The sequence below is a fragment of the Bos grunniens genome, chromosome 19 (genome assembly GCF_055505025.1).
Source record: "Bos grunniens cultivar Pamir isolate PY7600 chromosome 19, Bosgru_T2T1.0, whole genome shotgun sequence".
NCBI lineage: Eukaryota > Metazoa > Chordata > Mammalia > Artiodactyla > Bovidae > Bos > Bos grunniens.
Genome location: NC_141183.1, coordinates 35,806,187 through 35,833,710, shown reverse-complemented (window position 1 = coordinate 35,833,710; position 27,524 = coordinate 35,806,187). Strand labels below are relative to the sequence as shown.

At 53.9% G+C, this 27,524-nt stretch overlaps 1 protein-coding gene and 1 non-coding gene across 13 annotated transcripts; both read left to right on the top strand.

The window, feature by feature from the left end:
* The first annotated feature begins 1,889 nt into the window (after positions 1 to 1,889).
* Positions 1,890 to 27,467, top strand: CHD3 (chromodomain helicase DNA binding protein 3). 12 transcript variants are annotated; one of them, XM_086359080.1, is made up of 40 exons: positions 1,890 to 2,592; positions 7,185 to 7,297; positions 7,766 to 7,936; positions 8,194 to 8,318; positions 9,702 to 9,985; positions 10,217 to 10,347; positions 10,517 to 10,655; positions 10,820 to 11,013; positions 11,336 to 11,569; positions 11,761 to 11,964; positions 12,487 to 12,698; positions 13,418 to 13,549; positions 13,916 to 14,015; positions 14,415 to 14,606; positions 14,761 to 14,961; positions 15,331 to 15,468; positions 15,727 to 15,848; positions 16,006 to 16,179; positions 16,313 to 16,454; positions 16,688 to 16,819; positions 17,426 to 17,543; positions 18,079 to 18,203; positions 18,384 to 18,615; positions 18,903 to 19,069; positions 19,542 to 19,719; positions 20,175 to 20,240; positions 20,695 to 20,780; positions 20,909 to 21,042; positions 21,596 to 21,740; positions 21,871 to 22,033; positions 22,148 to 22,269; positions 22,368 to 22,503; positions 22,615 to 22,716; positions 22,895 to 23,023; positions 23,222 to 23,330; positions 23,522 to 23,654; positions 23,911 to 24,106; positions 25,204 to 25,367; positions 25,586 to 25,712; positions 26,197 to 27,467. In XM_086359080.1, the coding sequence occupies exons 1-40, from the start codon at positions 2,316 to 2,318 to the stop codon at positions 26,316 to 26,318; spliced, it is 6,171 nt and encodes a 2,056-aa protein (XP_086215206.1). In that variant the 5' UTR covers positions 1,890 to 2,315; the 3' UTR covers positions 26,319 to 27,467. The 12 variants fall into 12 exon arrangements, with proteins under 12 accessions (XP_086215206.1, XP_086215205.1, XP_086215200.1 ...); XM_086359079.1 differs by having other exon boundaries at positions 22,892 to 23,023; XM_086359074.1 differs by having other exon boundaries at positions 22,892 to 23,023; positions 23,911 to 24,152.
* LOC147352115 (small Cajal body-specific RNA 21) lies at positions 21,172 to 21,311 on the top strand. The gene has a single exon (XR_015148501.1).
* Positions 27,468 to 27,524: the final 57 nt, after the last annotated feature.

Here is a 27,524-nt window from a genome sequence, read left to right as displayed (position 1 = left end):
GAAAGTCACTTAGAGGTGACAGGGCCTGAGCGTCAAGGGATGAGAAAGTCTCGATGAAAAATAAAGACACACATACACGGACGCCCATATACAGAAAGGAGGGGATACCCAGATGGACTACTACAGAGGGTCTGAGAAAGGAGACTTAATGAAATCAAATGGAAGAGAAATAGAGGAGTTACACTCAGTACAGGAATGATATGGGAGCTGAGGCAGAATTCCAAAGTTCAGGTTAAGAAGAAGATGGAAATCAGTGCTCAATAAAGTGCATTAGCTGGGGCTGAAGAGTGGCACATCAATAAAGAATATTTAAGCCTTGTAAGTAAAAATATACCTGTCACTATTATTTTCTGGTTGCTGCCTACCCACCCCTTCCTCTTAAGGTGTTTCCAAACCCTGCAGGGGCTGCTGAATGGCTGGCAGCTATACTCAAGAGATAGAGAAACAACCCAGGAGAGAAATGATTGTGTTGGGAAGCAAGGGAAAGGTCAAAGTGAGATCAAAAATATGGGAGGAAACTGGAGTAGTAAGAAAAAGGATGACAAGAATGAAACAGCATTGAATTGAGCTATCTGCCCTCCTTCTTTTGCAAGCACTACTCAACTGGCAACGTTTATTTCATGACTACTATGACCAAATCTCTGGATGAGAAAGCTACTTTTGGACTCCTTTTCAATCTTCCATTTGATTCCTGGTATCACTTTAAAGATAAACATTGGCTTACAGTGGGAAACCGTAGGTCAGAAAGTCAAATGAAAAATGTGAATGTAATCCCCTACCTCTTTCTTTTTTTTCAGTCCCAGTTACTTTTCTGTTTCTTGGTACCTCAGTTTCTTCCACTTTATCAGTGTTGGAGATCATGGAGGAAGGGAAATATACTGAAATGGTAGAAAAGAGAAAATAATTTCACAATCTTCAGACTTAACTCTCCTTTATTCTAAAAATCTGTTCTATTTACTCCTAAATTAATTTCCCAAGTCCGATGAATTTTATATTCAAGTAATTGGGGGAGGGCAGGATGAGGTAAAGGAGAAAAGAGTGAAGATAAAATTTACATTATAAATCACTGAAAAGGCTGGGCAAAGGGGAGAATCAAACATGGACTCCTTTGAAAAAAACTCAATCATCGTATCTATTCATATCTCTCCCCCAAAAGTCACTAGGATTTCTATCACTTTTTTAAAAAAAGAAAAAAAAAATCCAGTACCGCTTCTCACTTAAAAGATACCTACACAATTAAATGCGTTTTGACTTTAATGAGATATGTAGAAACAGAGTTATATATAAACATATATTTCATCTTTTTCCTTTTCAATGCCTGAAGGGGAAAAAAAACCTTCACATCAAACCACTCCCTTCTGAAGTATTCAGAAAAAAAAAAAAAAAAAGCTTTTCTTTAAGAGAAGGGAGGTGGGGAGGAAGAGACTAGTAAAGAAAAGAAAAAAATTAAATCTAGTTGGACTAGTATCTAACTAGTTAACCTTTAACAATTTATGCTGATGTCAGACTGAGCATGAGTACTGATTAATGCCCCCCCCTCAAATATTTTTTATAAGGGGGGAGTTAGTCACAGCAGCCATTTTTGTTTTATGCAGAAATCCTTCATGCCCCCCCCAACACGCACACACACTCACTCACACACACACTCAGTACACAAGGAAAATATCTCTATTAATCTGTGCACTAATCAGTTATGAAAAAAGGGAGAAATTTGTGGGTTTCTGGGTAGAGGCTTGGAGATGGGGGTATAACAGGGAGGAGAATGGGGGGGTGAAAAATGAAATATTAAGCCAGCCATTTTGTTTTAAAAGGGGATTTTTCCCCCCTCTCCCTTTCTTCATGGAGGGGGTGGCGGTGCTGGAGGGGGGGTTGTTTTAAAAATAATTTCCAGGCGGCCATCTTAGTGCCTCAGCTCTGAGAAATATTTCTGAGCGCCCCCCTCAGAATTTAAATATATTTAAAGCCACGAAGAGGGGGGTAGAGAGAAGTCGAAAACTTTTATATATATATATATATTTTAATCCCGCTCTCTTGTTCTCTCGGGAGGAAGAGAGAAGGAAAAAAAAAGTCCTCAATTTTTTTCCAAGAAAAATTTTTAGGGTGGTTTTGGCCCCCTCGTCAGACGGCGGCCCCGAGGGGGGGTTTCGGAGGGGGGTGGCCCGGGGGTTTGGGGGGCTGGGGGAGGCGGTGAGGAGGAGGACGAGGACGCCGCCGCCGAGGAGGAGGAGGAGGAGGAGGAGGAGGAGGAGGTGGTAGCGGTGGGGGAGGCGGGCGGGCGGTGGGTGGGGGGGTGGTGGGGGGGCCAGAGCCACAGGATGGCTTCCCCTCTGAGGGACGAGGAGGAGGAGGAGGAGGAGATGGTGGTGTCGGAGGAGGAAGACGAGGAGGAAGAAGAGGGCGACGAGGAGGAGGAGGAGGTGGAGGCGGCCGACGAGGACTACGAGGAGGACGACGACGAGGGAGTACTCGGGCGCGGGCCGGGCCACGACCGGGGCCGCGACCGCCACAGCCCCCCCGGCTGCCACCTCTTCCCGCCGCCGCCGCCGCCGCCGCCGCCGCCACTGCCCCCGCCGCCGCCGCCCCCGCCGCCAGGTAAGCGGCCGCCGACTCCCTCCCCCAGCCCGAGCCGGAGCCGCGGGCGCGCGAGGCCCGGGCGGGGGCGAGGCACCCACCGCGCGGCCGAGCCGAGGCGAATCCGGGGCGCGGGGCGCCGTCTCGGGCCCGTCGCCCGGCGGCGGTCCGAGCGGTCCGGGCGGGCGGCAGCGGCCGCCCGGCCAGGCCTCCTCCCCTCCCCCGCCGCACCCCTCCCCCGCCGCCGCCGCCGCCGCCGCTGCTGCCGCCGCCCGGGCTGGAGAGCGCTGGGCGCGAGCTGCGCGCGCGGACCGGGCCACTCGGTCGCGGCTTTCGGGGGAGGAGGAGGAGGAGATTTTTTTTTTTTTTACCCTCGGCGGGGAGGGGGTAGGCAGGAAACGGCCGAGGCGAAGCCAGGGCCCCCTCCCTGGCCGCGCGAGGGACCGCGGAGACCCTGGCGGCCGGACGGCGGCGTGGGGGAGGGGCGCGTGGGGGAGGGGCGGCCGCGCGGGCGCCCCTGGGGCTCGGGCCCCGGTGGGGTTGGACTGTGGCGAAGTGGGGTTTGCCTGCGAAGAACGGACCACGGCCCTCACAACCCCCCGTCAGGAGTTGGGAAGGCTAGGGGGGGTGGCGGGTGTCCATCGGACCCCCACACCTGCGGGGACTTCGATGCCCGCCAACTCTGGAGCGTGCGGTGGCACGTGGGGGAGGGGTCGTGTGAATGTTTGCGGGCGGCTGACGACTAGGGGCAGGTGGTGGCCACACTTCATACAGACCACTTCCTGGAATGAGACTGGCCCCGGCCCCCTCTCCCCTGCTCGTACTAGGGAGCGCAGCCACTAGAGATTGGGGACCGAGAGGAGAGTGTCTGGGACACCAGATGCCCCCAACCCCACCCCCTTTATCTCTCCTCTGCTCTAGGCTCTTTTGTGTCAAGTGCGGTCCCACCCCCGCCATGACCCCGTCAGTCTGGGGTGGCCGAGCTGCCCAGCTGTGACTCTCACGTGGCTGCCATTCACTGTCACTCTCCCGCTGAAACCACCCACACCCTGACCACGTTGGGGGGCGTGAACTGCCCACCCAGCTGTTGTGCAGCTTGACCGTCACTCAGCACCCCTCCCCGGGGATGACAAGTCATCCGCACTGTCTAGGTAGTTCTGCCCAGCGGTGAAGGGGCCTGACCGCTGCCTCGGGTCGGGGGCCCAATAGTGGCCCCCCTCTGGCCATCCTCTAGAGTGCTCTGCTAGTGTTTTTCAGGATAGAGCATCTTTCGGGTGGTCACACCCCCAGGCCTCTGGATGCCTTGCAGCAGAAATGCACCAAACTTCAAAACGTCTAACATCATACTCTTTGTAAAACTGTCATATTGATCTGTGTGGGTTCTGTGGGAAATGTTCCTGTCTAGTGGAGACAGCCTTTGAGGGACTGAAGCGCGGCGGGGCGGGGGGAGGTACTTTCTTGGGGCGGAGGGGGGAGGGGGTATCTAATGGAAACAGGATAAAGTCCACTTCCCCCCTCCCGGGCTTGTCCGAAACCGGGAAAAGTTTTTAAAAAGTTATCCCGAGAGAGCCCACTGATTTTGCAGAAGGGAAAAGGAATAAAGAACTGTGGGGAGGGGGTTACCTGGAAGACAGCAGAGGTGCTAAAGAGAAAGCAAGGATGTCAGGTTAAGTTAGGGGATGCGCAGTTCTCCCATTTGTCTATTCCAAACTTAGAATGGGGTATTTGGGGGCTTTTGATCCCGGATTTGGGTCTGTAAAGGGGAGTGGATGAAAGAATCTGAGGTCGAGGTGGGTCTTTGTGTCAGTACTCCCTCCCCTTTTCCCTCTGCTTTCTAAGCATCGTCAAATGTTTTAAAAATTGTATATCTGAAAAGAAAACCCACCTCCTCTCTCTGGCAGGGCAGTTTTATCTCCCTTTTAGCCCTCCAAGTCAAAGGAGTGACCCAGATACACCCCCTCAGATGACTTTCTGAGGTAAAACTTTGGCAAAATATTTTTAGTCTGCCCATTATTTCTGTCTACTTAAGTGTGGGCAAAATAATCCTCCTCTGAGGCAATTTGTTTGGGCTGCCCCCCACCTCTTTCTCTTTAAGATGAACTGATAGCCGTTAGAGGTTCCTATTGTTTTTCATTCTGACGTCTTTGATTCTCACCATTTTGTTTTACATTCTTACCCAAGACCAATTTTTTCCCTTCCCCCCTCTCCAGTCTCCTTACATTGTTAAACGTTTAAAATAATAGCACTCGTGCTGATGGGGGAAGGGAGCAGGAAGCCCAAAACTCATTTCTTCGCCCTCCCTCTTCTGGCAAGTCTAGAGAAATAATATAACATAATGTATAGATGTGATTCCTTGGGGGTGGGGGTGGGGAATGATTGTGGGTGGTGCGGAAAATTCTGGTAGTTTCTTTGCAAAAGGTCTGAAAATACAAACCCACCCCCTGCATGCAATACGCATGTGCAGCAGACCTATTATGGTGGTTCGTTGTGGGGGAGGGAGGGGAATTTGAGAAAAAATAAATATATGTGTGAGAGATTGATGGTGAGATTAGAAGAAGAGAGGGGCGGGAGGCGAGGCTCTCGGCGAGGCCCCTCCCTCTCTCCGGCTCGCCAGGCCCCGCCCGGCCCCCTCGCCGCGCTCCTCCCTCGCCGTCTTCCGAGATCTGAGCTGGGATGTGGGAGAGTCTGGGCGCGCGGCCAGCATTGAGTGGCTGGTGAGGCAGAGGTTGGGACTTAGATTTGCTTTCCTGCCCTCCCTCTCCTTTCCTCGCCGTCTACTTTGCGTCCCCACAGCACCGCCGTCTTCCCAAGTTGGGGAACCTCCCGCTGTGTTGGGGAGTGGAGTTAACTGGCTGCGAGGTCCCAGGGCTGGTGTCCACCACTTCCCGCCCCCCACCCCCAGCTGGCGAAGACCGAGGCCATTTTCCTGATCCTCAGCCAGTTGGCCTGCCCTTGCCACTGCCCCGGCAGCCTCCGTTTCCATGTTCGTATTAGCGGGAGTCCCTGGGGTGAGGGACCGCTGGCTGCGGGGCACGGCGACTTACTGACTTCCTATTACGGTCCCTGCTCTGTTTTCACACCCCCGGCTGCCTGCAGGCACCTCCCCCGGGCACCCCCCCCCCCGCCACGGCCCCCCAATTTTAAAGTGCCGTCCCGCGCGACAGGGCACAGGATGCCGGAGCTGTGAGGAGAAGTAGCATTGAAGGAAGGAGGCGCCGCGATTCTGAGGCGCTGGAAACCGAGGCCTCCGGTGTAAATTGTGGCTAATTTTCCCTTGGCTGTGGTAGGGAAAAGGATTGTGTGTCTTAGAGCAAGGGGCTGGGCCCTGCGCAGGCTTTCCCCTCCAGCGCTGCTGCCTTTGCCTGAGCAGGACAGGTCTGGCTGGTTAGTCTAGTGCTTGCTGGGGGAGGGAGGCCTCACACCAGGGCCTCACTTCTGTGTGGCATCGGCTGTGTCTTCCTCCTGAAATAGTTACTCTCTGAACCCTAAGCCTCCACAGTGTGGCAGGGGTCATGGAGAATGGGAAGAGGGGGACATCTGGGAAGAACCAGCCCCAGCCTGTCTGACAGGGACATCTGGAGAGAAAGCCAGGGACCTAGCCCTGCTAAAAGCATGTACAGACTGTCCTCTGGGTTTGTGCTCATGAGTATGGGATGCTTGTGGGATGCTTGTGTGATGCTTGTGCATTTGAGAATGCATTTGAGGGGTGTGTCTATGCCTGTCCAGTGTCTTTGTGTGGGTCTCCCATACTGCTTAGATAGGAATGGGTTAGAATGCTTGAGACTACATTTGGAGGCAAGGGGTGAGACCCGGGGACAACGGGTAGGGTGCCTGAGTTCTCAAAGGGAACAGGGATGTGGATGTAGATTTGAAGGCACAATCGAGGCTGCTTGGGAGGAGGAGGGATGTTTAGGTAATTGTGGAGACCTTCTCCTGTGGGGCTAGGGAGTGACAAAGGAGCCAGACACCAAGATCCTGTGGGCCAGAAGTGAACATGGCTGACTGAGGGTTTCTTTTCCTCCAAGGCTATACTGGGGTGACAGGAGTCTGGGTGATTATCTGAGGAAGTGTAAATAGAGGCCTCACTCCTCACAGAAAGGATGTCAGGGCCCCAGGGTGTTAGTGTGAGAGCCCAGGTGTCCACCTTTGGCTCTGCCTTCTCAGCATCTGGCTTAGGGAGCTGCCAGCTTGTGTCTCCCCACTCCAAGTGCTGGGGTCAGGCCAGGCCAGCAGCTGGGCATGGCTTCCCCAGTTCCTGGGCAGGATGCCAGCTGGCTAAGTGAAGGGGAAGGCAGGAGGAGCCCTGGCGGCGACTAAAAGGACCTGCCACAGTCAGAGCCCATGGCCTAGAGCCTGGTCCCTTGTTAGTAGGAGGGGAGAGACAGGAGTGGTTTGGCTGCTCTCCTCTTCTGACCCCTGACCTCCCATTCAGAACCCAGGCATCCCAGAGTACTCGAAACACTCTCTGTTTGCGTCCAGCAAAGGGACGCAAGGTTTGGAAGAGTTAATGCCGGATTTCCTAGAGAGCAGGAACCAAGGAGGTGAGGGAGGAAAAGGGCTGCAGAGGCTGGGAGCCTAGAGGCTTAGGTTTTCCGGTGCTGTCTGCTCCAAAGATAAGGATGACATTCGACTGCTGCCTTCAGCATTGGGCGTGAAGAAGAGAAAGCGAGGACCTAAGAAACAGAAGGAGAACAAGCCAGGAAAGCCCCGGAAACGCAAGAAGCTTGTAAGTGTTACGCACGCCTGTCTCTACAGTGAGGCTTGGAGACCCATCCCAGAGACCTATGATTTCTCTGGGCCTGATTGCCATGGGAACCCTGAAGTCAGGGAGACCTGACTCGCTCTACCTGCCCCCACCCCCACCCCTGCTAGCCGGTATCTCCCAGGTCTGGGACCCATCCTAGTGAAGAGCCCTTTTGTCGACTTTACTTGCCCTGCAGCACGAGAAGCTGTTGGAAGCACTGGAGGTAGACTGCATGAATTCACAGCCCAGCAGTCCTCTGTCTTCTTGGGCAGCTTACTTAGCTCTCTGTGCCTCAGTTTTTTCTACAAAAAAAAAGTGGATAAAAATAGATTAGTTGCTGTCTCATAGGATTGTTGTGAAGTTTAAAAGAGATGATGATATTTTGTGCTAGGAGGAGTTCCTGGCACATGCTAGGGCTCAAAAAATAGTATTTTTATTTCTCTCCCTTAGGACAGTGAGGAGGAATTTGGCTCTGAGCGAGATGAGTACCGGGAGAAGTCAGAGAGTGGAGGCAGTGAATATGGAACCGGACCAGGTCGGAAACGGAGACGGAAGCACCGAGAAAAAAAGGAGAAGAAGACAAAGCGGCGGAAAAAAGGGGAGGGAGAGGGAGGGCAAAAGGTGAGTAGATTTGGGGAGTGAGGGGAGAAATCTGTATCAATGACAAGCCTGAAGAGTAAGGGAGGGAGAGCCCTGGGCGAGCAGGGTGACAAATGGAGAGGCTGTGGTTTATGAGGAGTGGGATTGGACTGGGAATGGAGCAGAAAACTGGAAGCCCAGAGAAGCTGGTGGGTGGGCAGAGAGGCATGTCAGGGGCCAGGGGGAGTCCAGGACTGGAGCTGGGAGAGCACCTGCCTAACAGAAGCCTGGTATCCTAGCAAGTGGAACAGAAGTCATCAGCAACCCTGCTTCTGACCTGGGGCCTGGAGGACGTGGAACATGTGTTCTCCGAGGAAGATTACCACACACTCACCAACTACAAAGCCTTCAGCCAATTCATGAGGTATGGTAGGGCTGGGGAGCCCTCATGAGCCGACGCTTTTAATTTGGGGGAGGCCCTGGACCCCTCTGGGATCTGATGAAAGCTAAAAAATGGCTCTCCAGAGAAATTCACAGCACAGACACACAAAATTCCACATGTAATTTCAGAGAATTCCTGGACTCCCAGGTTCCAAGCACTCTAGTCAGGAACTCTTCACTGGGGATCAGAGTTCCACGGCTAGGTTAGAAAACTCTGGTGACCGATGGCTCTCTCTGCTCTTAACAGTTCCAGTTTACCCTGCCTGACTTTTCTTCAGACTGGAGTGGAGAGGTGGCATCAGTGTTTCCCAGTTTCCTTTCCTCAGTTATCAAGTCTTCTCTGCCCTTCCCTTAGACAGCAGTAGTAATGGAGGATGCAGGCTGAGAGTGGGACCTGCGAGTCAATAGCTTCTAAAGTAGTGGAGAGAACAGTAGAGATGCCTTTGGGGAAGCAGGCACTTTAGCAGAGCCCTTCAGTGCTCTGGAGACAGCCTGCTAAAATTCAGGTCCTGGTGCTTCTTGGGCAACTCACTTCTTTGATCTTCAGTTTCTGCTTCTGTAAAATAGGCAAATAGTATGTACCTTGAGGAGGGACTGGCAACCCACTCCAGTATTCTTGCCTGGAGAATCCCATGGACAGAGAAGCCTGGGGGCCTATAGTCCAAGGGGTCACAAAGAGTCAAGACACGACTGAAGGGACTAAGTGGGTACTTTGGTTGGGTTTTGATGGGGTGGTGGATGGAAAGCTCAGCCCATTCCATATTCTGGGGCCCGGCAGAGTTCAGTCCCTGGTAGTGGTCATTAGTCCTGGTGTCTTACAGCTTCTCTACCAAAGACAGTGCTTCTGTCAGCACCGGGGTCACCTGTGTCCTCACAAGAGCTTAATACCCACCTCAGAGCAGAACAAGTGTGACCCATCAGACTCCACCTAATGGGACCCTTCATTAGGTTCTATCAAGGCCTGTGGAACTCATGAGAAAAACACAGAGAACCGTAACAGCTCCTAGTAGTGTTGTGAGGATGGAATAAGATACCGTGTGTGAAAGTGTTTTAGGAACTGTAAAGTAGTTGTCAGAAGTAGAGCATTTTTGGTAATCTTGTATCTTTTGGCTTTATCCTATTTAATCTGCATTTAAATTTTATTTTGCCTATTTCTTTTTTGTTCTTTCATATGTTTTTCTTGTTCTGTTAAACTTCTAAAAACTTATTATTTGTTTACTTTAAAATTGATGTTACTCATGAGAGAACATGTTTACACTACCCAGGAACCCAAGCTTGTACATTGACTTTATTGCTGAGGGAAATGGCAGTATTCCCTGACCATCTATCTGTGAAGGGTCCGAGTCTCCTGCCTCTGTATTTACAGGCCCCTCATTGCTAAGAAGAATCCTAAGATCCCAATGTCTAAGATGATGACCATTCTCGGGGCCAAGTGGAGAGAGTTCAGCGCCAACAATCCCTTCAAGGGGTCGGCGGCTGCTGTGGCAGCGGCAGCGGCAGCAGCGGCGGCAGCTGTAGCTGAGCAGGTGTCAGCCGCTGTCTCCTCGGCCACCCCCATAGCACCCTCCGGACCCCCCACCCTTCCACCACCCCCTGCTGCTGATATCCAGCCCCCACCCATCCGAAGAGCCAAAACCAAAGAGGGCAAAGGTAAGATATCTTCTAGGTCGAACAGCTGTCACCCCACCTTCCAGACTGCATGTTCTCAAATTGTAGTCCAGAATGCTTGTCTCCTTGGCCCTGGTGGTTGGAAAAGTGCTTCCTAGGAAGGGTCTCAGTAAGACCATAGCCCACTAAGAGGCCCAGAGACCTTCATGGCCTCCCTTATTCCAGGATATCGTGACCTCAGGCTTTTCTCCCTCACCTGCGTTCCTCACTCAGGTCCAGGCCACAAGCGGCGGAGTAAGAGCCCCCGAGTGCCCGACGGACGCAAGAAGCTTCGGGGAAAGAAGATGGCACCACTCAAAATCAAGCTAGGGCTTCTGGGTGGCAAGAGAAAGAAGGGCGGCTCGGTGAGAGGCCCCTCTGGTCTGTTAAACTCCTGGGGGTGGTCAGGGACCCAGGGTCCAGACACATGGGTCCGTGAGGACAGCTGAAGTGGGAGCCCAAGGCCTGGGGAGGGGAGTGGAATCCAGCCAGCGCCCCTGACAGCCATGGGGCTATGGGCAGTATGTTTTGCAGAGTGACGAGGGCCCCGAACCGGAGGCCGAGGAATCAGACCTGGACAGCGGCAGTGTCCACAGTGCCTCAGGCCGCCCCGATGGCCCCATCCGCACCAAGAAATTAAAACGAGGCCGGCCCGGAAGGAAGAAGAAGAAGGGTGAGGGGCATCAGCTGTGTGTGGCCCTGACAGTTAACTTTCCTCTCATTCCTTTGCTGTCCTTATTTTCAGTTGTGACTTCTTTATTCAACCCTTTTCTCTTTCTCTCCCCTCCCCCATTCATTTCTCTTGGCTCCCTTGGCCTCCGCTCGGGTGTATGACAGTTCTAGGCTGTCCCGCTGTGGCTGGGGAGGAGGAGATTGACGGCTACGAGACAGATCACCAGGATTACTGTGAGGTGTGCCAGCAGGGTGGGGAGATCATTCTGTGTGACACCTGCCCTCGTGCCTACCACCTCGTCTGCCTTGATCCTGAGCTTGACCGGGCTCCTGAGGGCAAGTGGAGCTGCCCTCACTGTGTGAGTACTGGAGCCGCCTCTTCGCCCCTCAGCGACCGCCTCCCCCATCTCTTTCCTCCGTGATATCATTTGTCATCTTCCTACTCCCAGCTGCCTGGGCCTCTCAGCAACAGATGTTTAAGGGTCCAGGATCCTGTGTGTTCCTCTCCCTCATCCCCTTGGCCCCACCAAATCAGCATTGTTGAAAACTGAGGTGTCCTGTTTGTTTGTTCCCACCAATCTTCTCTGTACTTCTAGGATCTAGGCTTCCTGGTTGGTCTCTGTCTTCCATTCTCACTCCTTATCTTCTTTTTTGTGTCCTTGTCTGTCCTTGGCTTCCCAGGAGAAGGAGGGGGTCCAGTGGGAAGCCAAGGAGGAGGAGGAAGACTATGAAGAGGAGGGGGAGGAGGAAGGGGAGAAGGAGGAAGAAGATGACCACATGGAGTATTGCCGCGTGTGCAAGGACGGCGGGGAGCTGCTGTGCTGCGACGCCTGCATCTCCTCCTACCACATCCACTGTCTGAACCCCCCGCTGCCCGACATCCCCAACGGCGAATGGCTGTGTCCCCGATGCACCGTGAGTGGACCCGTCTCTCAGGGTTTCTTGTCAGCCCTGACTCCTCCTCCATCTTTGGGGCCCAAACGTCCGGCTCTTTCTCTTCTCTCCCCACACCAGACCTTTGATTCCCTTGTGGGACTCCCCCACCCTCCTACTCTAACGAGGGGCTCTTTACGCCTCTTTCTTTCCTGTTTGTATCCACCCCGAAGTGTCCTGTGCTGAAAGGCCGTGTGCAGAAGATCCTGCACTGGCGGTGGGGAGAGCCACCCGTGGCCATGCCAGCCCCCCAGCAGGCAGACGGGAATCCGGATGCCCCACCGCCACGACCTCTTCAAGGCAGATCTGAGCGAGAGTTCTTTGTCAAGTGGGTGGGCCTGTCCTACTGGCACTGCTCCTGGGCCAAGGAGCTGCAGGTACAAGGGTGTCTCTGTCCCGTCTCCTGTGGCCCCGTTCACTGCTGCTCTCCCTCTCTCACCCACCTCTTCTCCCGTCTTCTGTCCCTCATATTAGGTCTCTGGCCCCCAGACCCTACCAGCTCTCTTAGTTTCCATACTTGGGTCTCTTGGTCTCTGGCTGTCTTTCCCTCAGTCTCTGTTAGACTCCTCCCCTGAGGTGTAACGGAGCCTTCCTTAGCCTTCCTTAATTCCCATGTCTTACCCTTTATCTATCTTAACCATGTTTTACGGACACCCCTAGTCTTAATAACCTGTTCCTTCCTCGTTTTACTTATTACCTCCTCACTCAGGTCCTGTCTCAGACTCCGTTCTCTTGCATGTTACTCATTTTCTTGCTTTGACTTTAACTTTCTGTGTCCTTCATCCCACCACTCCCATGGCTCATTTTCCTGTACCATTCCCCCTGCCGGCCGCTGCCCCGGCTCCTTGTGTCCCCTCAGGATGTCGGGACTATCTCTTCCTTCCTCTGTACCCCACCAGCTGGAAATCTTCCACTTGGTGATGTACCGAAACTACCAACGGAAGAATGACATGGATGAGCCCCCACCCCTGGACTATGGCTCTGGTGAGGACGATGGCAAGAGTGACAAGCGCAAGGTGAAGGACCCACACTACGCCGAGATGGAGGAGAAGTACTATCGTTTTGGCATCAAGCCAGAGTGGATGACCGTCCACCGGATCATCAACCACAGGTAAGCCCTTGGTCCACGGGAAGGCCGACCTGGGTTTTGCCACTGTTCTTGTTGCATTATGGCCCCATGTTAGATAATTGACCTAACTGGGTAATTCCCACCACAGCCCCAGCCTCTCTGGCTTTGTTTCCTCTATGGAGGTGGGAGAAACCAGGAAAAAAGTCCAGCCCAGCACGAACACCTTTGTCCTTGCTTCCTCTAATCTCGAACAGCTTAAGAAATGACACAGGAGTCTGGGGATTTGGATGTGATAAAAGCAAAACATGATTTATACAGACCAATGTTTCTAGTATTTCTGTCTTCATAGTACCTATCATTACCAATGTTTTACTGTCTTTTTATTTTTCTGTTTCATCACAGTCTTCTCCAGTAGCATGTGAGCTCCATGGGAATCAGTCATTTGTCTGCTTAGTTCTACTGAATCACCTATGCCTGGAACAGTGCCTGGCATGTAGTAGATGCTTAGTAAATATTGATTGGATGAACAAATGACATTAAAGCTGGGGATGTTTTGTGATAGTTGATTTTTAGGAAGTCATCTGGAAAAAGTTAGGATAGTCCTTCAGCCTTTCTAAACTCCCTTTCAGAGGCCCACCATTGAAGATTAGGTGACAAATTCTGTGTGTTAATTGATAATTGTGTTTATTATGACTCTTTTCTACTTGTGACACACATTATTTTTCTCCTCCTGCCTCTTATTCTGGCTTCCCTCTTCACAGTGTGGATAAAAAGGGGAATTACCACTATCTAGTGAAATGGAGGGACTTGCCCTATGACCAGTCCACATGGGAGGAAGATGAAATGAACATCCCTGAATATGAAGACCACAAGCAGAGCTACTGGAGACACCGGTGAGTGAACCAGATCGTGGGTTAGAGGGCGTCTGAGGGTGGGGGCATTAAATGAGGTGCAGTAGGGACAGACTCAGTCTAGAATTTAGGGTAATGGGAGCTGGGGCTGGGTTGTTTGCAGTGGGGTCCATAAAGAGGCAGTGTGAGGAACAGAGATAAGATCTAGCCTGACTCATGGGGAAGAGGATGCTGAGGAGTCGGGAGGGTGGTCTCTAGAGCTGAAATCCAAGGGGTGAGGCTAAAGAACCTGGGAGAAAGGAAATGTATGAAAATCCAGATTATGGAAAGTGGGAAGTAGGTCTGGAATTGCTTCAGAAGATGGGGGTCCCAAGGCCCCAGTCTCACTCAGACCCACTCTTTTCCCAGAGAACTAATTATGGGGGAGGACCCTGCTCAGCCCCGCAAGTATAAGAAGAAGAAGAAGGAGCTGCAGGGTGATGGGCCTCCCAGTTCTCCTACTAACGATGTAAGTCCTCCACTTGGCCTGTCTCTCATTTCTGGAGCCTCAGGGATCGAAGATTTCCTGGGAGCTTCTGACAGAACATACCATAGGTTCCACAGCTTCTTTGAGCTCTTCCTTCAGTCAGCTTTGCCCTAGGTTTACTGGGGATTTGCACACAGGAATAAGAGTCTCCAGGGACAGCTGTACACAGGCCTCTTTTGCCGTTTCCTTCCCTGCAGTACTCCCAGGTCTTGATTCAAGGAACAAGGGGGAGGCACTGCAGACTAGAACTTTTCATAAGCTCAGGCCAGAGGAGAGGGACTCGCAATCCTACTTGATACCAATGCCAGGGACGGGGAGGACGAGACCAGGACCAGATGAGTGGCTGCTGGTTCCCTTGAGCTTTCTGACTTGATTCTACAGCCTACAGTGAAATATGAGACTCAGCCACGCTTCATCACAGCCACAGGAGGCACACTACACATGTATCAGCTGGAAGGATTGAACTGGCTACGCTTCTCATGGGCCCAGGGCACTGATACCATTTTGGCTGATGAAATGGGGCTGGGCAAGACCATACAAACCATCGTCTTCCTCTACTCACTCTATAAGGAGGTGCTGGCTCCTAGGGCCCTAGCCTGGACTGGGGAAGGTGGGAGTGGAGGGTGAGGGCAGAGGACTAGGGGAGGGGCGTGGCAGGCAGTGGAGTTGGGTATACAACCGCAGGCCTCAACTAATGGGGCTCCCTCTCCCCACCTTCCACTCCCAGGGCCACACAAAGGGTCCCTTCCTGGTGAGTGCCCCGCTGTCCACCATCATCAACTGGGAGCGGGAGTTCCAGATGTGGGCACCCAAGTTCTATGTAGTGACATACACGGGTGACAAGGACAGCCGAGCCATCATTCGTGAGAATGAGTTTTCCTTTGAAGACAACGCCATCAAAGGTGGCAAGAAAGCTTTTAAGATGAAGGTCAGACTCCCTACCTCATGTCCTCCAAAGTCCTCAGATCTGTCATTTCATTGCCCCAACCAGAACTTTCTTATATTCCTCATTCAGCTTTCTCCCTCCTTCCCCCACCTTCCCTCATGCCTCTGCTCTCCAGTCCTGGAGATGTAGCAGGTTATTCCCGGGGGCACTCATGGATTGCTTCGAACTGGACAGGTGGGGGAAGCTTGGGGGCCACATCCTGTAGTCCCTGTGTGGAGTCAAGGTTGGAGGCCTGGACTACCAGCTGCCTTTGGGAGTCTCAGGACAGGGTGTCTGGGTAGAGAATGGGGGTGGGGGTCTAGATGCTCGGGTGCAGGCTGGCAGCCACAGGGACCATGGTTTTGTCAACAGAGGGAGGCACAGGTGAAGTTCCATGTTCTCCTGACATCATATGAGCTGATCACCATTGATCAGGCAGCTCTCGGCTCCATCCGCTGGGCCTGTCTCGTGGTGGATGAGGCCCATCGGCTCAAGAACAACCAGTCCAAGGTGAGTGAGGTACCCAGGCCTCAGAAACTTGAGGCTCTGGACTCCTACTTGCCCCTATCCTAAAACACAAAGCTTGGGGGACTTTCAGCAGCCCAGGAGGCAGTGCAGGGAGAAGTCCAGTTTGGAAGCAAGACAGGACTAGGGGTCCGAGGGCATCTGATCCTGAAGGAAGTAGGAGCTGGAGGCAGGGAGAGCCGAGGGCCAGCTGCTTGCCACTGATGGACCCTTTCTCCTGCTTTTCCTTGCCCCATTTTCTAGTTTTTCAGGGTCCTCAATGGCTACAAGATAGATCATAAGTTGCTGCTGACAGGGACTCCATTGCAGAATAATCTGGAGGAGCTCTTCCATCTGCTGAACTTCCTCACCCCAGAGAGGTTTAAGTAAGTGGTGGCTCAGGAGGGTGGTCTACAGAGAGGAGAGGTGGAGGGTCTGAGAAAATGAGAGCGTGCAGGAGTCATCTAAAGTGAAGACTAGAGCCTGAGGTCAGGGGCAAAGAACCAACGCCCATTCATGTTTTAATCTCCTTCTGGCTACTAGCAACCTGGAGGGCTTCCTGGAGGAGTTTGCTGACATATCCAAAGAAGACCAGATTAAGAAACTTCATGACTTGCTGGGTCCACACATGCTGCGGAGGCTCAAGGCAGATGTCTTTAAGAACATGCCAGCCAAAACAGAGCTCATCGTTCGCGTGGAGCTGAGCCCCATGCAGAAGTGAGATGCCGAGCGGGTTCCCTGGACCAGGGTTGAGGATGTGGTAACAACTTTGCAAGTGTCGGTGACCAAATGTAACCTCACAATTGCTTCCATTATTGTGTCTCTTCTGTGCACCTACCCTGGGCTTTAGGAAATACTACAAGTATATCCTGACCCGAAATTTTGAGGCCTTGAATTCACGAGGTGGTGGGAACCAGGTGTCGCTGCTGAACATCATGATGGATCTTAAGAAGTGCTGCAACCATCCGTACCTCTTTCCTGTGGCTGCTATGGTAGATACGGGAGCTGGGACGGTGAAATGCCTGGCTGTCTGGAAACAGGAGCAGCCAAGAGTGCAGGGCTGGAGCTAAGCTGGGAGGCCAGGGACTAGATTTCTGAGAGGAGTAGTAATTGCAAAGGTGTGGAGCCTGGATTTGGGCTTCCAGCTTTCTAGACGTCATCAGAATATGAGGGTGTGTTTCCTGACCCTCTCCTCCTCCTCTTTCCCTGCCTTTTTTTTTTTCAGGAGTCCCCCAAACTTCCCAGTGGGGCTTATGAGGGTGGGGCACTTATTAAGGCGTCTGGGAAGCTCATGCTGCTGCAGAAGATGCTGCGAAAGCTGAAAGAGCAAGGACACAGAGTGCTCATCTTCTCGCAGGTGACCCGTGCCGGTAGTTCCTCCTCACCATCAGATAATCCCTTCCCTCGTTCCTGTGGTTGCCCCGGGATGAAAGGTTAGGCAGTTACACCCTTAAGGGTTTCTGGAACAGCTCTGTTCATCTTGGCCTCCAATCCGTGTTCTTAATTCAAGCCATTGGAAGCTGTAGTCCAGTTTCTTTAAAGCCAAAAGGGGAGAAGGGGGAGGGCGAGCCATCTGCCTCCTAAAGGAGTCTCTGGGGCTGGGACTGTTTTTTAATCTTCCTAGGGAAGGAAGAGAGTGCAGACCTTTTGGAAATCTGATGAAAGCTGTGGGTCTGCTCTCCAGAAAACTGCACACATGATGAGACAATCTTGTACAGATTTTCAGGGGGTTCACAGATTTCCCTGCAACCGTGTTATGGGTGTCAGAGGAGAACCTCTGCTGTAGGAGAAATGGTCTTAAATCAAGAGAAAATGACAGGGTATCCCAGGAGGAGCTAGGGGTACATATGACAGGGCAGGGGTACAGGTGTAAGGACTGGGGTTGAGGGAGAGTAAAGGACAGGGCAAACAGTGCAGCCCACCGCCTCATTGTTCTAGACTCCTGCCTCTTCTCTTTCTCTAGATGACCAAAATGTTAGACTTACTGGAGGACTTCTTAGACTACGAGGGCTACAAGTATGAGCGCATTGATGGCGGCATCACTGGTGCCCTGAGGCAGGAGGCCATTGACCGCTTCAATGGTGAGGGGGCCTTGGTCCTGCTGGGTGTACACAGCCTGAGAGACCTGTGCCTGGGTCCCTGGGAGGGTGTGGGCCTGCGAGGATGTCAGTTACCTTGGCTTTTTCTTTTTTTGAAATATTTATTTATGGCTGTGCTGAGTCTTCATTGCTTTGCTGGCTTTTTCTCTAGTTGTGGCGAGTGGGGGCTGCTCTCTGGTTGTAGTGCTCAGGCTTCCCATTGCGGTGGCTTCTTTTGTTGTGGAGCACAGGCTCTAGGCACTCAGGCTTTGGTAGCTGCGGCATGGGGTCTCAGTAGTTGTGACTCCAGGGCTCTAGAGCATAGGCTGAGTTAGTTGGGGGATCTTCCCAGACCAGGGACTGAACCTGTGTCTCCAGCATTGGCAGGCAGATTTTTTACCACTGAGCCACCAGGGAAGCCCCCACCTGGGCTTGTGAGTTGAAGGCATTGTTGTTTGTAGTCAGGGAATATCTGGGAGCAGGTAGCCGGAACTGCTGAGTACAAGAAAGGCCTGATCTCCTGATTCTTGCCTCCCAGCTCATGGGGCCCAACAATTCTGTTTCCTCCTCTCCACCCGGGCCGGAGGCCTGGGCATCAATCTGGCCACTGCTGACACTGTCATCATCTTCGATTCAGACTGGAACCCCCATAATGATATCCAGGTGAGAACTCCCCTCCTGGAGCCCCTTGGAGCAAGGAGACACGGGTATCTGTGCTAGGGTCAGAAATAAACCTCTTGAGGGGGAGAAGGCCCTTTCTTGTCAGCCTTTTTTCCACAGCATGTAGGGGGGGGCTCTCCCCCACCCCTCCCCTGGCCCATCCTTACTTTCCGACCCCTGTAGGCCTTCAGCCGTGCTCATCGGATCGGCCAGGCCAACAAAGTGATGATTTACCGGTTTGTGACTCGCGCCTCGGTAGAAGAGCGAATCACACAGGTGGCCAAGAGAAAGATGATGCTGACACATCTGGTGGTGCGGCCCGGGCTGGGCTCCAAGGCGGGCTCCATGTCCAAGCAGGAGCTGGACGACATCCTCAAATTTGGTACCGAGGAGCTATTTAAGGATGAAAATGAGGGTGAGAGCCTTTTCTGCAGCTCCCTGAAAGCAGGTCTCTGCTGTCTGTGAGCACTGCTGAAACCTCCCAAACAAAACCTCTCCTCTGCATCCTTGGAGGACGGCTGGCTCCTTTCCTTACCTACAAGGTTGACATAATACACATCTCTGTAGACGCCCAGGGAAGAGGCCTCCTCCAGAGCTCCGTGGGAAGGAGGCAGAGGGAATGGCTTTCCCTGAGCTTTGTAAAGTTCTGCCTGAGGTTCTGGTTGGAGCTCAGAGTCCACTCTCGTTCCCTGACTCCACTAGGTGAGAACAAGGAGGAGGACAGCAGTGTGATTCACTACGACAACGAGGCCATTGCTCGGCTCTTGGACCGGAATCAGGATGCAACTGAGGACACTGACGTACAGAACATGAACGAGTATCTCAGCTCCTTCAAGGTGGCCCAGTATGTGGTTCGGGAAGAAGACAAGGTGAGTGGCTTGGGGCCAGACACTGGCCACCTGGGGCCATCTCTGAAGGGTGGTAGCCAATGTCCAAATAGGAGGATCCCCCTTTGCTCTTGTTTTTTAATCTGATCTCTCACCCCAGTGTCTAGCAAAAAGCGGTCAGTTGTGGGACCTCAGACAACTTGGTCTGAAGGATGAGACTGGACACTGGAGAAAACATAGGCACAGCATGTAGTGATCAATTTGGAAGGCTGCCTTCTGAATAGAGTAGGAGGGAGGCATAGGGAACTGGAGGAGAGGCTTAGAAAAGAGAAGCAATGGGGAGGAGAAGCAAGTTGCAGGTAAGAGGTGAGGACAGCGTGCTACATCTGGAGGATTTATGTGTCTAGAGTAGACGAGGTCTGGGGCTGGGCTGCAGCAGGAGAGCAGGGGTTTGTGGGTGCTGGGGGCTGGGTAAAGGGGCACGGTCTTCAGTGTGGGTCCTGCTGCCCTTCAGATTGAGGAAATTGAACGAGAGATCATCAAGCAGGAAGAGAACGTTGACCCTGACTACTGGGAGAAGCTGCTGCGGCACCACTATGAGCAACAGCAGGAAGACCTGGCGCGGAACCTCGGCAAGGGCAAGCGGGTCCGCAAGCAGGTCAACTACAATGACGCTGCTCAGGAGGACCAAGGTGACGACTGTGCCCAACAGAGGAGAAGGGGAGCGTGCTGAGAAGGGGCTTGGAGGCTGGGGGCATTGAGAGGAAATGAGTGGCTGAGCAGTCAGGGCCTTCCCTTCTCAGGAGAAAGAGATTAGGACCCTAGGAAGGGTCACCAGGGGCTCCCCGGAGGCCAGGTGGATTTGCAGGTGACCTGAGCGCTCTCGAAGTCGCAGAGGGCACCGATGGACACGCAGGGGCCTTTGTTTAGAGTGGGTTATGCAAGTGTCAGGCAGTGGGGGTGAGTGGACCTGCCTTGTGGCCCAGATTGTGGGCAGCCCTCCCACAGGGCTCCCACAGTATCTCTAGGAGGGCCGAGGCCAGAGTGAAGGTGCAAAAGTCTCTGAGGGGAGGTGTCCAGGCAGAAAGGGCCCCATGTGGGCTTATCCAGGTAGCCATCACTGACCGCTGAGCCCTTCTCCTCACAGATAACCAGTCAGAATACTCAGTGGGATCAGAGGAGGAGGATGAAGACTTTGATGAGCGTCCTGAAGGTGGCATCTATTTTCCTTTTTCCCACACCTCTTCCCATTTCACTTCCCATTGTCTTTTAAGCCTACTGTTTTTATACAGAGTGCTCACTTGTAGGAACAGTAAAAGATTTCAGATAAGCAGAGAGGAGAAAATATCTATAATTTCGTTACTGCTAAAATTTGGAATATATAACCTTGGAGGCTTTGACACCTAGATGAGAGATCAAGAAAGGTTACATCATTTTACACTCCCAGCAGTAATCTTGGCTTGCATCAAATAGTTGCTACTGATTGTTTAGAATGACTTGATTCTTTTGGACCTACTGGGTTGGTAGTTCTGGGAAGAAAATTAGAAGCACCTCAGACACAACAGGCATTCCTTGTGTTGCATGTCCTATGGACGTGGAGAGCTAGGAAAGAATGAGGGGTGGAGGATATGGTGGTTTAGTAACGAGGGTCACCATCTCCCCACCAGGGCGTCGACAGTCAAAGAGGCAGCTTCGGAACGAAAAGGATAAGCCACTGCCTCCACTGCTGGCTCGAGTTGGGGGCAACATTGAGGTGAGAGCTGGCCTAGGCCCCTGCGGAGAGAATGAGGGGAGTTGAGGCTGAGTTACCGAGGGCAGAACAGACCAAGAAATGAGGCCCTGGACATTGATCATCCACTCCCTCCTTGCCCCCATCCTCAGGTGCTGGGATTCAACACCCGTCAGCGGAAGGCCTTCCTCAACGCAGTGATGCGCTGGGGCATGCCCCCGCAGGACGCCTTCACCACCCAGTGGCTGGTGCGGGACCTCAGGGGCAAGACTGAGAAAGAGTTCAAGTAAGTGTGGGTGACCCCGGGCTGAGCTGGGGGGAAGGGCAGGAGCTTTGGGTGTTATTTTCTTCCTTTCGGCCACCATATGATGTGACCTTACTCACCTGATCACCACGCTCCCTGCCAGACGTTTCCTGGCTCGGTTTCCTAGGGGGTGGGCTCAGCCTCTGCCACCTCCCCTCAGCTGAGCCTAGAGCAGAGAGGCCAGGCGCTCCCTACTGTGGAAGAGGCAGGTGAGACAGGAGCCTCGCCTGGGCTGTCCTTGCCTCACAGGCTTTGGCCACGATAACCCAGCCAGGGGAGCTGGTGGGAAGGATGAAGATCAGACTGATGGGGCCTAAGAGTGAAGTACCAAGGTTGGGGGGCCGTGGAAATGCGGTGGGGGGCAGATGGGGGAGTTAGGATTTGGGGGAGCCCATGATGGTGAAATTGAAAGACCCAAGGAGGAGCCCTGGAGGTACTCAGGAGCTCAGGTTCAGGGTTCAGTCATCCCTGTACCCCTTCACTGCCTTTTCCCCTCCTAAGGTCTCCTGACCCACCTCCCCCGCATGCTCCTTAGGGCCTATGTGTCTTTGTTTATGCGCCATCTCTGTGAGCCCGGGGCAGACGGCTCTGAAACCTTTGCGGACGGAGTCCCTCGGGAGGGGCTGAGTCGCCAGCAAGTGTTGACCCGCATTGGAGTCATGTCTCTCGTCAAGAAAAAGGTATTGGTCTTCCCCTCACCCAAAGAGTCAGGTCGGCTGCCTAGGCCCCATGCATCCTCAGCCTTCTATCCCTGGCTCCAGGAGCCAGAGTGGAACTGACCCCTGTCCTGCAACCCCCCGCACCCTGCAGGTACAGGAGTTCGAGCACATCAATGGGCGCTGGTCTATGCCGGAGCTGATGCCTGACCCCAGTGCTGACTCCAAGCGCTCCTCCAGAGCCTCCTCTCCTACCAAAACGTCTCCCACCACTCCTGAGGCCTCAGCTGCAAACAGCCCTTGCACCTCAAAACCTGGTAATCAGCTCAGGATGACAGGGGAGACCGACGGGGCCAGTTTCCATCAGATGCAGAGGGCATGGAACTGGGGTGGGGAGTTTCTGCCGCCTTCACTCTGCCTTACCCCTGCAGCTACTCCAGCTCCCAGCGAGAAAGGAGATGGCATAAGGACACCTCTGGAGAAGGATGAAGCAGAAAACCAGGAGGAGAAGCCAGAAAAGAATAGCAGGATTGGGGAGAAGATGGAGACAGAGGTGTGTGGCTACCTGGCTGCCTTGGAGGCAGTGGCAGGGTCTTGCAGGCAGGAGCCTGGAGCCCTCCAGGTCATCCTGACTCTGCTGTCCTTTTCCAGGCTGATACCCCTAGCCCAGCCCCATCCCTGGGAGAGCGGCTGGAGCCAAGGAAGATGCCTCTAGAGGATGAGGTGCCAGGGGTACCTGGAGAGATGGAGCCTGAACTTGGGTACCGGGGGGACAGAGAGAAGTCAGGTGGGTGCATGGCCTTAAGTGTGATGGGGCTTAGAATTTGGGGGCTCCCTCTTCTGGGGTCAGGGGATGAGGGTGACATCCTCCCTTCCTGTCCCCTGCCCCCTCCCACAGCCACGGAGTCGACGCCAGGAGAGAGGGGGGAGGAGAAGCCGATGGATGGACAGGAACACAGGGAGAGGCCGGAGGGGGACACAGGGGATTTGGGCAAGAGAGGTAATGGGTGGAAGAATGGGACCCCTGGGTCCTTGAGGGATCAGGGGAGGTGGAATCTGGGGAACCAAACGCCTGGGTGGGTAGCTCTTCAAGGGCCCATACAGTACAGAGAGGAGTCCTGGGACCCGGGTGGAGACTGTCCCCCGAGATGTGAGCTCTGCCCCGTCTGCCACAGCAGAAGACGTGAAAGGGGACCGGGAGCTTCGGTCTGGGCCTCCTCGAGATGAGCCACGGTCCAATGGGCGACGTGAGGAAAAGGCAGAGAAACCGCGGTTCATGTTCAACATTGCAGATGGTGGCTTCACAGGTGGGGGGCTCTCATTGTCTCCCAATCCTAACTTGAACCTTGTTTGTAATTAGTTTGTTCCTGACCCCTCTCTTCACCTTCCTCTCGAAGAGCCTGTGGTCCTGTCACCTGTTCACTTCCTTCCTCTGTACCTGTCTGTGGGGCTGGGCATGGTTCTCAAACCCCTGATGCCGTGTCTGTCCTCTCTCCTCTCTGCAGAGCTTCACACGCTGTGGCAGAATGAGGAGCGGGCGGCTATTTCCTCGGGGAAACTCAACGAGATCTGGCACCGAAGACACGACTATTGGCTCCTGGCTGGTATTGTCCTGTATCCTTTGTTACAAATACGAGGCAAGAGATGTTTTCTCTGCCTGGAGCGAGGAGAACCACAGAAGAGTCCATCTCTAGGGAGGGGAGCCTCATGCCACACTTTGGAGCAGTCAGGCCAAAAGGAAGGTGTATGCACAGCCCCCACCAGCCCTGTTAAGTTCCTTGATGGTCCCCTTCCTTCGTCGGCAGCCATGGCTACGCACGGTGGCAGGACATCCAGAATGATGCTCAGTTTGCCATTATCAATGAGCCATTTAAAACTGAAGCCAATAAGGGGAACTTTCTGGAGATGAAAAATAAATTCTTGGCCCGGAGATTCAAGGTGAGGATGAGGGAGGAAAGGAACAGTGTTGAAGAGGGGTTTGAGTCAGAGGTAGGACCAGATCTGGTTGGAATGTAGGCAAGGTTGACCCCTTGAGAGCCAAGGCGATGCTTGAGGCCAAGACACCCGAGTGTCACCTTGTGTTTGGGCCCATGGGCTGGATCAGGGTGGAGCTGGGGTTGCTCTGGACCAGCGAGGGGGCGGGGGGGCAGTGTGGGTCTCTGCCCCTAGTACTCAGCCCCTGCCTGGGCCTCAGCTCCTGGAGCAGGCGCTGGTGATTGAGGAGCAGCTGCGGCGGGCGGCCTACCTGAACCTATCACAGGAGCCGGCGCACCCCGCCATGGCCCTCCACGCCCGCTTCGCCGAGGCCGAGTGCCTGGCCGAGAGCCACCAGCACCTCTCCAAGGAGTCGCTGGCGGGGAACAAGCCGGCCAACGCCGTCCTGCACAAGGGTAAGGGCCGCGGCGGCCCCGCGCGGGGGAGGGCCCACAGCGCTGCGTAAGTCTTCACCCCGCACCCCTCAAAATCTCCCCACCCCTCCGACCCCTTTACCCTCTGAACCACCCCCCCCACCCCGACCTCTAACCCCACCCCAACCCGCCTGATACCCCCTTGGTTTTTAGCCTCTAGAAATTGTGCGGCCAGCCCTTATCCATGCCTAATAGCATTCACGTCAGTGCCCACAAGTGGGATCCCCCAACCCCTTGACCTCCCCCATCTCCATGAGACTGTGCCACATCCCCTCCATGGGGCAGAACTTCTTCACTGACGCACACACCTGCCATACTGTTCATAGCACCCTGTCTGGGGCCTTGGCCTGTATATAGTCCACAAGAGTTCTTATCCTGGGTCCCACAAATCACATTCCTCACATCTCACTCACCCCACGAGGCAGAAACCACTACCATCCCACCCTCTGACCCTACCCCATGAAATTTCCCTTTGATCTTCAACCCTTCCTCCCAAACCCTCATGCCTTGATAATAGTAGATTAAGTTCCAAAGCCCTCTAACCGTCTAATCCTGACTGACTCCTGGCCCCTTAGACTCCTGTTCTAATTCCTTGAACTTGTAATGCTGACCCTCTAACCTCCCCCCACCCCCGCCCGACATATTAAAACCTTGATTCCTTAAGTCTTTGACATCATTTACCACCTCCCATGCCTCCTGACTATTTCCTCCCCATCATCCCCAACCCCCAAACTTCCCTCTTCCAATATGGGATGTTCTGACAACTCCCCGCCCCGTTTTCTCCAATGTCCTCCCTGTCTCCCTTTTCTCCATATTCCCTTTTCCTTCCTTCTCTTTCTCCATCTGTCTTTTGTGGTGATCTGGTCTCTTTGCCTCTTTACCTGACACTTCTTTTTCCCCGAGCTGCTCTCTTTTAATGTCTACTTCTGTCATTTTCTTGGTCTCTGATTCTTTGGCATCTGTGTCCTCTCTCTCTCTCTGGCTATATCTGTCTGCCTGACTCCACATCTTTTCCTGGCTCCATCTCTCTCTTTCCCTGTCTTTCTCTCGCCTTTCTTTCTCCGTGGCCCGGGCCCCAGTTCTGAACCAGCTGGAGGAGTTGCTGAGCGACATGAAGGCGGACGTGACCCGCCTGCCAGCCACGCTGTCCCGAATACCCCCCATCGCAGCCCGCCTTCAGATGTCCGAGCGCAGCATCCTCAGCCGGCTGGCCAGCAAGGGCACAGAGACTCACCCCACACCGGTAACCCTTCCCCCGACTCCACTTTCCCTGTTGGTACTCCTGCACACAGACAGATGCTTCCTTCAGAATCCTATACAGTGTGGAAAACGCCCACACACACTCCTCAGTGTGGAGTCCCCCTGCCTCTGCCATACCCCCCAGTAGCTCTGGATTTCTCCCCTACAGCTTCTCCCTCTCAGGCTGTGGCCCCTCTAACTTGGGCTCGCTCTCTCTTCCAGGCCTTCCCCCCGGGTCCATACGCTACACCTCCGGGGTACGGGGCGGCCTTCAGCGCCGCACCCGTCGGGGCCCTGGCCGCCGCAGGCGCCAATTACAGCCAGATGCCAGCAGGGTCCTTCATCACAGGTCAGCTGCTGACTTCCCGCCTCCTCCTCGTTGCCCTCTTCCTTTCCCAAGCTTCACCCCTGCTCAGCTGCCCTTTACTTGTCCAGCCCATCTCACTTCCTTGGATGTGCCCAGGGTTTCATGGAATGGAGTGCTTCTAGACATTATTTTTCCCATCCCTAACTTCTCTTACATCCCCATCGTCAGAAACCCCATCCAGGGCTTTACTGGTTCTGTGGACTAGTACCTGAGCCACCTACTCCTGGGTTACTTCAGAGAAAGAGTGTGAAATCAGAAGGGGGTTATAGTGAATGCTGGAGCACGAGTCCCATCACACACACAGTGGGGCGTCTCAGGAGAGGGGTCTAGGGTCTGCTCTGCACACCCTAGAAAATTGGACCTGGCATGAGGTGACCTAGAAGTAAGAACATAACTGTGGTCAGGAAGCAGTGGACGATGGGTAGAGAAGTAGGGATTGACCCTTCCTTACCCCCTTCCCAAACAGCCGCCACCAACGGCCCTCCAGTGCTGGTGAAGAAGGAGAAGGAAATGGTGGGGGCACTGGTGGCAGACGGGCTGGATCGGAAGGAGCCCCGAACCGGGGAGGTGATCTGTATAGACGACTGACCGGATCCCAGGCCTGCCCTTCACCCAGGTCCCGGCCCCGAGGTCGACCCCCAGCTCAGGCTCTGGGGCCTGCTGCCAGTCCTCCACCTTCCCCACCCCTTGGGCCACCACTGGGCTAGGAGCCCCTCTGCCCCTCTCTATAGTTCTCTTCAAGAAGGGCCCTTGTTTTTCTCCACCCCATGCACCTTTCCCACCGCGCTTTGAAGACTGTGCTGGTGAGAAGGGGTCTGGGTGGAAGGTGGTGAGCAGGGTCTTCCGAGTACCTTTATCCCCCACTGCCAAACACACGCAGCTTCCCAATAAAACGGTTCTGGGGAGGAGAGAGGTGGAGCCTCCCCAGGTTTTAATCCTGCAACATCAACTCCATCTCTTGCAGAAGTGGGGGGTTAGCTTTGCCTGGCTTGTAGGAACTTTGGTGGGGAAGAGCTTTGAAGAGAGGCAGGTGACTTTAGAGAGGGGTGACAATGAGCCCTGGGAAGGTGGAAGAGAAGAGGAGGGGCAGCTCCATGTTTCCTTCCCCTCCCTCCCTGCAGATGGAGGGTGGAGCAGTTATCAGGGAGGGAGTCCATTGCTGTTCAGCCTCAGAATAAAGGAGCCATTCACTGGCTCAGTTACCTCCTGCGTACCGGCATCTTGTGTTGGCAATCTTCCCCCCTCCCTAGGGACCAATGACCACCCCCTGCAAAGAGTAACATTTGGGTGATACTCCCTTAAGCCAAAGAGGAGCTCCCCAATCTGTTCTAGGGACCCAAGTAACCTAGAAAGGGTGGCAGAGAACACAATGGGCCAGACATGGGGGGAGCCCCCAGTTTGGGGGCTCAGGTTCTTGGAGGATTTCTACCTTCCCTCCTGAAGACCTGGATGTGGACTAGAGTGGGTCAGGCAGGGGGCCTAGTCAGGGGACTACCTTGCCTTCAAGACCAGAGCAGAATAGCAGAGGGCAGGCTGGGGAGATATGGGCACACCCTCCTCCCCAGGAGGGGCTGGGGAGAGTGGCAGTTTGCATGGCGAACCCCCCACTTCCTCTTTGCTCCCCTTCACTTTCTGGCTGCCCCTCTCCCAGTCTCTTCACACCCACTCCGGGCCTGTCCCAGTCCCCTCTTCTGTATCAGGTTTATTGGTTGTACATATAAATTATACTTTCCTTTCTGTGTGCTCTGTTATTTTTGAGTGGGGGAGTTCTTTGGTTGCGGGGAGGGGGAGGGA